Consider the following 11,228-nt stretch of genomic DNA (forward strand, 5'->3'; position numbering starts at 1 on the left):
CAATTCAAACTCGACGAGGCGTGGGCTAACGTGGACGTAGCATTGCCAGGCACAGGGTGGAAATGAGACGGGTCCGTTGTACCTGCGGGATCCGATGGTTGGTCGGTTCATTCTGTCATGGTTTGCAAGGTGGTGATGGCGGGTGCGGACCCCAAAAAGCAGGCAGGAGGGAGCAGGAGGTTGTTTGACAAATTGTATTAAATTAAAGGTCAGCAGGAACAAAATGTAAAACATCAAAATGATCTGAACAGAAGAAAGTATCAAAAGAAATCCAAGTGTAAAAGTCCGCCAAGGTTAAACAAACACATGCACAGCATACAATGCATGCAATTGCAGACAAAGCATGCAACAAACAATGAATCGACACCGGATGGTCGTGCCGGGTGTCCTTTTAAGTGTCAGTGATTAAAACGACCAGCACCTGTGAGGCTGCAGGCAGGGCTGACGTCGCTACCCGTTGGTCGCCAATCTGATCGAGATGACCAGCACCTGTGCAGGTCCAGGCGGGGCCGACAGCGCACCCCGTTGGTCGCCAACCAGATCAAGACAGAAAATGCAAGTTTTGAAACTGTATTTGAGCCTTACTGATAATTAAATAATAATAATAATTAAATTGTTTTAATAATAATAATAATAATAATAATAATAATAATAATAATAATAATAATAACACATTTAATTTACAAGCGCCTTTCTGAACACCCAAGGACACTTTACAATAAAAACAATACATAAAACAATAAAATAATGAATAAAAAATACATAATAAAACAGCAGATTGAACGAGACCATGAAAGCAAGTTTAAACAGGTGGGTTTTGAGGTGAGATTTGAAAGTAGGAAGGCAGTCAATGTTACGGATGTTGGGTGAAAGTGAGTTCCAGAGTTTGGGAGCGGAGCGGCTGAAAGCTCTGCACCCCATCGTGGTGAGACGGGCAGAGGGCATACAGAGGAGGGGGTGGAGGATCTGGGGGCCCGAGAGGGAACGGAGATTTGAAGTAGGTCAGACATATGGGGGGGCAAGGTTATGGATGGCTTTAAATGTAAACAGAAGTATCTTGAAATCAATACAAAGTTTAACAGGGAGCCAGTGGAGCTGCTGGAGGACAGGTGTGGTGTGGTGAAAGGAGGGGTTTTAGTGATGATCCGGGCTGAGGAATTTTGGACTAGTTGGAGTTTATGGAGAAATTTTTGATTGAGTTGAGTGAGTTACAATAATCGATACGGGAGGTGACGAGACTGTGGATAAGGATAGCAGTGGTGTGAGGGGTGAGACTATTGATATTACGGAGGTGGAAATATGCAGACCGAGTTGTGTTATTTATATGGGAGTGAAAAGATAGTGTGCTATCGAGGATGACACCCAGGCTCTTGACCTGAAGGGCGGGGGACACGGTAGAACTGTCAATGGTGAGAGAGAAACTGTTGCTTTGTGAAGGTTGGATTTAGTACCGTCAAGGAGTTCAGTTTTTTCGCTGTTTAGTTTGACAGTTATAAGAAAACCAGGATGTAATTTCAGAGAGGCAAAATGTAAAGGATGCAGGTGGAAAAGAGGTGTCGGGTTTAATGGAGAGGTAGAGTTGGGTGTCATCTGCGAAGCAGTGAAAGTGAATGCCAATATTGCGGAAGATATCCCCAAGGGGAAGAAGGTATGTAATAAAGAGAAAGGGCCCCAGAACAGACCCTTGGGGCACACCAGAAGACACAGGAGAGGACCGTGAAGTGAATGAGTTAATTTGGATACACTATGAGCGGCCAGTGAGGTCGGAGTGAAACCAGCTTAGTGGGGTGCGTGTGTCACTGAGAGTGGAAAGTTGGTTGAGCAGGATGGGGTGAGAAATAGTGTCAAAGGCTGCAGATAGATCAAGGATGAGAATAGGGAGGAAACCGGTATCTGCTGCTATGAGAAAAGGGCTAATTCAGTGCTGTGGTGGGGACGGAAACCAGACTGGAATTGTCCGTAGAGGTTATTGTGAGTGAGGTGAGAGTGGAGCTGAGAGAACAGTTTTTTCGAGAATTTTAGCAATGAATGGAAGATGAGAAATTGGACATAGGTTATTGAAATCGTTGGGATCTGAGCCAAGTTTTTTTTCAGAATTGCCATTACAGCTGCAGTTTTGAGTGGGACAGGAACAATTCCAGTGGATAATGAGGAATTAATAATAGCTGAAATAAAAGGGGGTAGAAAGGGTAGACAAGATTTGATGAGGATAGTAGGGAGGGGGTCCAGCTGACGTGGAATTTTTGGACTTGGTGATGAAGTCAGAAATTAATGAGGGATGAGGGAGTTCAAAAGAGGATAGCAATTGATAGGGAGTAGGAAGGTTGGGGGAGGGGAGGGATCATTGAAAAACAAAAGCAAAGCGTTTCAGGTGTCTGAGGAGTGAAAGTGTGGGGGGGAGAGATAGGTGGTTCAATGATTTTGTTGTACAGGGAAAAAAGAGTCTGTGCATTTCCAGTGTTCGAGTCAATCAGTCCAGAATAGTATTGTGATTTTGCTTGTGTGATAGAGTCCTTGTAATGGGTGAGGTGAGCTGTGTGCATGTCCTTATGAGTAGTAAGGCCGGTATTCCTGTAGAGTTTTTCCAGTTGCAGAGTTTTCGCCTTGGTGGAGCGGAGATGGGCGGTGAGCCATGGGGCGGACCGAATTGGACAGACCGGGACTTTACTGGAGCAAGCGCATTGAGCATGTTTGTAAGGTCCGTGTTGTACCGGGAAACAAGTTCATCGGGGGGGAGTTGTAGTCCGGATTCAGGGTGGCAGTCTTTGCAGTGAGGGTGACAGTGTCAATGTGTTTAATATCCGAAAAGTGATGATGCGGGGTGGTTTGGAGAGAGAGAGTGTGATGGGAATGTAAAATGAGACAAAGAAATGGTCCGTTACAGGAAGTTCATTTGCTGTGCAGTTGGCGCGGGAAAACCTGAGCAACATATCAGGTCCAGAGTGTACCCTTTTATATGCGTGGGAAAATCTGAGAATTGATGCAGGCCAAAACTGTCCAGGGAGGAACCAGGGAGGTCTTTGGTGAGGGAATGGATGGAATTGTCAATGTGTATGCTGAAATTGCCCCATATGCTGAAATTCCCCATAATAATTATATTTGGTGGCAAAGCGGAGAGGTGTGTGAGGACAGCGGAGAAATATTTTAAAAAGTCACGATGTGGTTTCGGGGGACGTTATACAGTGGCTATGACTATGGGAGAGGGTCCAGAAATTTGACATGCAAGGCATTCGAATGAGAGAGTTTCCCAGACTGCCACATGAATGACTTTCCAGTTCTCGCGGTAAAATATCGGGAGACCGGAGGGTACCTCCGCGTGGCCAGCGGAAAGATGACCACAGGGAGGTGATATCCTTGGAGTCGTCGAGGTGAAAGTCTCGAGGTGATCCGCGGTGGATATACCTCCGGGAAGGGCAACGAGCGATTTCCGGGAAGTGGAAAATCGCCGGCGGCACGCTTGTCCATTGGGAGCGGATCTTGACCAGCTCCGCCGCCGAATACTGCAGCCGTCCAACGGGTCGATGGAGGAGCAACATGATATCGACCAGCAACGTCCAGAGACAGGCAGAGTCCAAGTTAACCCTCAACAGCGGGTACAGGTGGGTGGAGATGGTACGTGTTCTTGTCTGTGATCCGGAAAAACGACCGGAATCACGAGACGATCCGACAGCCAAGGCGGACTGGAATTCAACCATAAGTTCATCTGGTGGCTGTCGAGTATTTCCAGTGGTTACAGGAACCGTAAAAACTAAAAAGAAACCAAAATGTTTTGTGGGCGAATAGTGGCAGCCAGCGTACACTCGACCCGGAAAAAAAAAAAAATAAATAAACAATTATTATTATTATTATTATAGTATTATTATTATTATTATTATTATTATTATTATTATTATTATTATTATTATTATTATTATTATTATGGGCGGCCCAGTAGTCGAGCGGTTAGCATGCCGGCTTCACGGTGCAGAGGTCGCCGGTTCGCGTCCCGCTCTGTCATTTCGGACCAAGCTTTAATGCGTTCACAGAGTACTGGTTTTATAACTACGCAATACAGTTGCACTAGACCAGGGGTGCTCATTACGTCGATCGCGATCTACTGGTCGATCGCGGAGGTAGTACTGGTCGATCGCAGCGTGACAGTAAAAAAAAAAAATTGTCAGCCTATCAAACGTCCCGTCACTTGACTGACATACAGGGCAACCATTCAGATGACAACTGAATTTTTACCTTTAGGTCGCCGTGCATGCGTAAACAACGGCGCTTAACGCAGCAAAATTTACATGCTAGTCAGCGAATTACCTCAGATTTTAAGCCCTTGCTAAAACATATGGTGATCAAAATGAGTGAGAAAGCGGGAGCAAGTGAGGGGGCAAAACATATTACTTTCATACGGAATGGGAAAATGTGGAGCGCCATTTTCGGACTGTTCATGGAAAATACGACATTGACTTCACGCCGAAAAGACAGCTGAGAAAGAGAACGTGGCGAACTAAAATACCAGTTGTCCGGACAGCAGTCATTTTTCACTCAACATACTTCAAAAGCGAAAGTCGCCACCGAAGCACGTTCCGGGTGAGTCACGCCATCGTTAAAAACAATAAGTCCTTCCAAGACGGAGAGATGGTAAAAGAAGCATTCGTTGAAGCAGCTGACTCCTTGTACAGAGATATTATCTTCAATCAAAGCTCTGCAGCTGTCAAGACATACAGTTACACGGCGCTGTGAAGCCACGGCTGAGGATTTAACCCAAATGTGGAAAGACATCGGAGATTGTGAGTGTTCTCACTGCTGAAGTCCAGGGCTCATGGGCAGTTCTGTAACTTACTCACACAGGAAAAGTGCCCCAACATGAGGAAATGTGCTACCTCCTTGACTGCATTATTCGGCTCCACTTATTTATGTGAGTCAGCCTTTTCCTACATGAAGATAATTAAGTCCAAATACCGTTCCACTATGAATGATAAACATTTGGAAATGTGCTTGAGGCTGACTGTCAGCAGCTACTGTCCGGACTATGCATCCCTGGCTGATTCAATTCAGTGCAAGTCATCAAAGGTAATTACAAAAAAAATGTTAATAGTTATTTATTATGTTATGTATATGTAGTTATTATGTGTGTTGTGCAATATTAGCTTATTCAGTTATGCAAGGTACATCAACATACATTGTACATACAAAGAATCCTTAAAACATTCGAAAATAATTATGTTTTGCATTTTTGTTGTGGGTAGATCATTTTGACTTGGTAGTTTTTGTAAGTAGTTCGTATGCTGAAAAAGTGCACCCCTGCACTAGACAATTTTCGTCAAATTCAACGTCAGCTCCACCGCGTTGTCTTACATTAAACAGAAAAAAGAAGGCAACGGTTGCAAAGGTGTAGCTTTGTTTTACTTACAGTAGCGTCTGGTCGAGGCGGTTCTCGAACCATAAATGTTTTAATGGGTCCTTTTGAAGACACCTCCCGATGAAACGAGCACGCGAAACCACAAACATCCCCAAAGTGACACAACAGGGTGTCGCACGGAAGGTGAGCCAGTCAAAGAGAAAACTTTGCCTGCCTTATTTATTGTCGCTCAACCGCAGCGCGAGGTCCAGCGACTCTACCTTGCCATGTGACAGCCACGGTGCATTCAAAACACCTCGGAATTAATTACAACGTAGTAACTGTATGTACACAACTTCTTTTTAAACGAAGACAATTAAAATACCGTAAACGCACAATTGTTCGAAGCAAAATTACCACCAACCCCCTTTAAAACTGTTTTTAAAATTAGACACAATGTATTTTGAAACAATAACACTTTTGCTTGTACTATACATACGTATGAAGAATATATGTGCTCTTTTGACAATTGAGAAATAGGATTGGATTGGATTGGATTTGCCTTTATTAGTCTCGCAGTGGAGAAATTTACATTTCACAGCAGCAAAGTTATGAATGAAATAAAAGTAGAAAAGCAACACACAGGAGCTGCTGGAAAGGCAGCCACTCTCGCAGCGCCGTCTTGAAGTCAAGAGAACAAAAAAAACCTCAATAACAAATAACATGACAACACAGACACAGACACAGAATAGAATGAGAAACCTTTTATTTGTCCCATAATTGAGACATTTTCAAAAAAATTGAGGGGTGGGGTGGGTTAGAAAAAAACGAGTATTGCGTGCACAAAATGTTTCAGGAAAAAATACGCACACAGTACAGAATGCCGTATAAAATATAACATCTAGATATAAGCATATATACAACGGCATACATGCTGCATAAGGTGATTGTGCTATTTATAATGTGTGGATGCGGCGAGTCCAGGTTTTCAAGTGTTTATTCAGAAGCGTGACTGCAGTCGGTCGGAATGAGCGGCGGGCTGTTTTCTTGCAGAGCGGGTGTAACATCTCTGACTGAAGGAGCTACCCGATCCTCTCAGGGTGGCCCAGGAGGCAGTGGTGGAACTGTCCATCATAGTGTTGTGTCCGGAGGAATGAGAGGAGGAGAGTTGCTTTGTCAACGTGTTTATTGTGCCACCATCTTAGTCTACCTGCGGTCGTGACGTCACCGCTGCTTTACGACCTGTCGCAACATTCTGTAGCAGTGTGACATATGCTACATTTACCCCCCCTCCCTGAAGGAACCAAAAACACTTTGTAACAAGGGAAACCGGGTAGACTGCCGGTTTCCCTGCTTAGCCGTGTGGGTTATTCTGCCACGCGATAGGCTAAGCACTGGCTAGGGTCTGAATATTCAAAATATGTGATAATTGTCCAAATTACCAAAGGGCAAAGGCGAACGCGAGCAGGCCGAGGCTCTGGCCCCACGGGCACGGCTGGTTCACGACGCTCTTCGAGGCGTCCCATCGGTGTTTTCTGATGTGTGACAGGACCTCAGTAGTCTTTGCTTGAGAAGTCGTTCGAGGGGGTCGGTGCCGCCACTCTCCTTAGGCGGCTGGCATGCCAACGCGACCCGTCAGCCAGACAGAAGGTGGTCGGTCCGCTTTGGGCGGTAATCTGGACTGGTGCTGTCCAGAATGAGTCCAATTTGTGAGAGCAGCACGGCCGGCGAATGCGGACCCAGTCCGACACAGTAAGTGTGCGTTGCTTCGTCCGGCGCTTCTCGTTGGGCCCTCTGCTGGCTGAGGAAGAGTAGGGCAGGCCGTCTGCTTGGTTGGAGCTTTCTCCACCCCCGTTGGCCTGGGGGTGAATTGTGGCACCCGCATTGTCAGAGATGGAAAAGCCGAGTGCACAAAACAAGTCCAAGCCCAAGAGGTTGGCGCCATGACGGGATATTTGGAAGGTGAAGGGGGGGAGAGTCCTCGAGCCATAGCGCACTGTGAAGGTGGCAGTGCCCACCATACCAATCTTAGTTTGGCCATAGCCAAACAAGTCCTCAGCGTTGGCCTCGATCTGGAGATGAGGAAATAGCCGTCGAACTGTGGACACGTTCAACAGTGACCTGGAGGCTGCCGTGTCGAGCAGGAGTGGTAAGCTCACTCCATCCAGTTGGCTCGACCTATGTAGCTGTGATATTCAAAGTATTTCAGACTGTATAGTTGTTTCTTACATTCATATTGTGGATATAATGCAAATACTTCCACACCAAAATAAACCACTTTTCTAAGGTTAATGTCAAATTAACTAACTAACTAACTAACTAACTAACTAACTAACTAACTAACTAACTAACTAACAGACAAACGAATAAATAAATAAATAAATAAATAAATAAATAAATAAATAAATAAATAACGTCCATCCATCCATTTTCCGTACCACTTATTCCTCATTAGGGTCGCACACACGCAGGCCCGTGGAGAACATGCAAACTCCACACAGGGAGGCCCGACCGGGACACTCATTTGTATTTATCCGACTTAATGCTGCTATCATGTGGTATTAATGTATTTAACATTCACGAAGCGTTGTTTTTCCTCTCCCATCTCATAGATGTACAGTGAGACCTCAACTTACAAACACCTCAACTTACAAACTTTTTATCTTACAAACGTCAAATTAAAAAAATTAAACCTTTATATAAGCACTATTTTCATAATACACACCCACCACGGCTGGCGGAGTCATCTTCGGCGGAAGCACACGACCGAACAGCACCAGAGGTTAAGTTACTAACAGTCCTTATGGAAGGTGACTCTCCTTCCATAAGCCATCAACGACCATCAAAAAGGTAAATAAAACTTTATTTTACAGCACAGTTTATTTCTTTAATTACAGTCCTCATCTAATGCGCCTCTCTTTCCAAACAGCAATTCCCTTTGACCTTCGACCTCCAACGCCATTCCATCAAGCCATCAATGACCATCACAAATGTAAATAAAGTGACTTTATGATACAATTCAGTGTATTTCTTTCATTACAATACAATAGCACATTTATTATACATAGAATAAGGTATGTTGTGTGTAGTTTTAAGGCTTATTTAGTTGAAAAGTATATTTTATGGAAACCCGGGAACGGATTATTCCCATATTAATGGTTTCCTATGGGAATTTTTTTTTGAGATACACACAAATTGACACCTAAATAGTACTTCACTTGTTAACATGTACTCAAAAATAGAAATGCAACACTTTTCTTTTTGATCTTATTTTTTGCTCTGAAACGGTATTCAAAATGCCAATCCCTTTCAAATATTCTTTGCAAATCAATCTAAATCTGTGTTCATAATTAATTTGTCTTTTATCAAATAAATTGTGATGTGGTTACACAGCCCTTCTTCCTTCGGTGTATTTATTTTTACTGTACAGTCCTTGCTTACATCTGTGTAAACTCTCAGTCGTGCAGGAGTTGTCCATCGATGAAAAGATTTCTTCAGCCGTCATCTGTACCTCTTTGAAGCCGTTTCTCTACTCATCCAAGAGGCTTTGTCAGCGAGCTAAAATTTGCTGGTAGCTCTGGCCCTATATTGGGTTGGATTGGATTGGATTTGCCTTTATTAGTATTGCACTGGAGAAATTTACATTTCACAGCAGCAAAGTGATGAAAGGAATAAATATACAGTGAGACCTCATTACGAACAACTTATCTTACGAACTTTTCGTCTTACGAACGTCAAATTTATGAAAATTAAACCTTATAATAAGCACAATTTCATAATACACACCCACCACGGCTGGCGGAGTGATCTTCGGCGGAAGCACACGACTGAACAGTGCTCCAGCGGGCGCTACTTTCCACACCCCCTCTCATTGAATGCACACGTCGATCGCCTACTTGGAGCTTTTTGCTGATAATTTTACTATGATGGGACCGGAAAAAAAACACCACAGGATCATGTTCAGCCCAAGAAGACACAAAATGAAATCACCGTCGCTGAGTATAAGGAGATAATTGAAAAACACGAACGAGGTGTGCGTTTGTGTGATTTAGTGGCCAAGCAGAGCTAGGCTAAGTCAACCATTGCTACCATTCTCTGGAACAGAGAAGCCATCAAAGGTGCGTCTATTGCAAAAGGTGTTTCCGTGCTCTTAGAGCGACGGTCTCGGGCAATCGAAGAAGTTGAAAAACTTCTGTTAATTTGGATTAACGAAAAGCAGCTATCCACCGACAGCGAGAAAGCCCGGCTAATTCACGCCAATATCGCCATGCGCCAACCTGGAAGTTCGCCGCTTATTGAGGATTTTAAAGCCAGTAACGGATGGATCTGAGGGCGAGGAGAAGATGACTGCAGCATCAAGTGGCATATATATATATATATATATATATATATATATATATATATATATATATATATATATATATATATATATATATATATATATATATATAAATCCTCGTCTCACCCACCATGGGTGGTGTCTGTCCCCCATTTTAGCTCGGTTCCTTAGGCCAGGAAGCTTGAGGGTTCTGCGCAGTATCCGTGCTGTTCCCAGCACTGCGCTTTTCTGGAACGAGATATCCGATGTTGTTCCCGGGATCTGTTGCAACCACTCGTCGAGTTTGGGGGTGTCTGTAAAAAGAGTATCAGATAGAATGATGAGTCTGAAGCTCGAAATTGAAGGCGTGATGTTCAATGTTGTTTGTGGGTATGCCCCACAAGTAAGATGTGAGCTAGCGGGGAAGGAGGAATTTTGGTTGGACTTTGATGAAGTCATACAGAACATCCCCAGAAGTGAGAGGGTTGTAATTGGTGGAGACTTCAATGGACATGTTGGCGCAGGAAACAAAGATGATGAGGAGGTGATGGGCAGGTTTGGACTCCAGATGAGGAACGCTGAAGGACAGGTGCTGGTTGACTTTGCTAAGAGAATGGCAATGCCTATTGTGAATACTTTCTTTCAGAAGAGACAGGAACACAGGGTGACCTACAAGAGTGGAGGCAGAAGTACACAGGTAGACTACATTTTGTGTCAACGGTGCCATCTAAAGGAAATCAGTGACTGCAAAGTAGTAGTTGGTGAGAGTGTAGCCAGACAGCATAGGTTGGTGGTGTGTAGGATGACGCTGGCAGTGAGGAAGAAACCAAAGGCTGAAGTGAGGACAAAATGGTGGAAGTTGAAAAAGGAAGAGTGTTACATGCCATTTAGGAAGGAGGTGAGACAAGCACTGGGTGGGCAAGAGGTCCTTCCAAATGACTGGCAAACTACAGCAAACATAATCAGAGACACAGGTCGGAAAGTACTTAGTGTATCGAGTGGAAGAAAGGCAGATAAGGAGACTTGGTGGTGGAATGGGGAGGTGCAGGAGTGTAGACAGAGAAAGAGGTTAGCAAAGAAGACGTGGGACACTGAGAGGACGGACGAGAGTAGACAGCAGTACAAGGAGATGCAGCGCACGGTTAAAGTAAAGGTGGCAAAGGCCAAACAAGAGGCCTATGATGACTTGTATGCTCGGCTAGACAGCAAGGAAGGTGAGACTGATCTTTACAGGCTGGCGAGACAGAGAGACAAAGACGGTAAGGACCTGCGGCAGGTTCGGGTAATTAAGGATAGAGATGGCAATGTATTAACAGGTGCCAGTAGTGTGATGGCAAGATTTGAAGAATTGATGAATGAGGAAAATGAGAAGGAACAAAGAGTAGATGACGTGACTGTTGTGGACCAAGACGTAGCAAGCATTAGCAAGGATGAAGTGAGGAGGGCGCTGAAGAGGATGAAAGGGGGAAAGGCACTCGGGCCTGATGATTTACCAATCAAGGTATGGGAGTGTCTTGGAGAGGTGGCGGTGGTGTTCCTGACTGGGTTATTCAACAAGTTCTTAGATGGTGAACAGATGCCTGAAGA

At 44.4% G+C, this 11,228-nt stretch overlaps 1 protein-coding gene across 1 annotated transcript in view; it reads right to left on the minus strand.

Moving 5' to 3' along the window:
• ppfibp2b (PPFIA binding protein 2b) overlaps nucleotides 1-7,486 on the minus strand; it is a 149,644-nt gene extending 142,158 nt beyond the window's left edge. The window contains exon 1 of the mRNA XM_088997582.1: nucleotides 5,396-7,486. Within this exon, the coding sequence (XP_088853708.1) occupies nucleotides 5,396-5,428 (33 nt within the window). The 5' untranslated portion in view covers nucleotides 5,429-7,486. The remainder of the gene's footprint in view (nucleotides 1-5,395) is intronic.
• Between the last annotated feature and the right edge of the window lie 3,742 nt (nucleotides 7,487-11,228).

Source organism: Hippocampus bargibanti, linkage group LG05 (assembly GCF_051943395.1).
Source record: "Hippocampus bargibanti isolate YZ-2025 linkage group LG05, ASM5194339v1, whole genome shotgun sequence".
In the NCBI taxonomy this organism is placed as follows: domain Eukaryota; kingdom Metazoa; phylum Chordata; class Actinopteri; order Syngnathiformes; family Syngnathidae; genus Hippocampus; species Hippocampus bargibanti.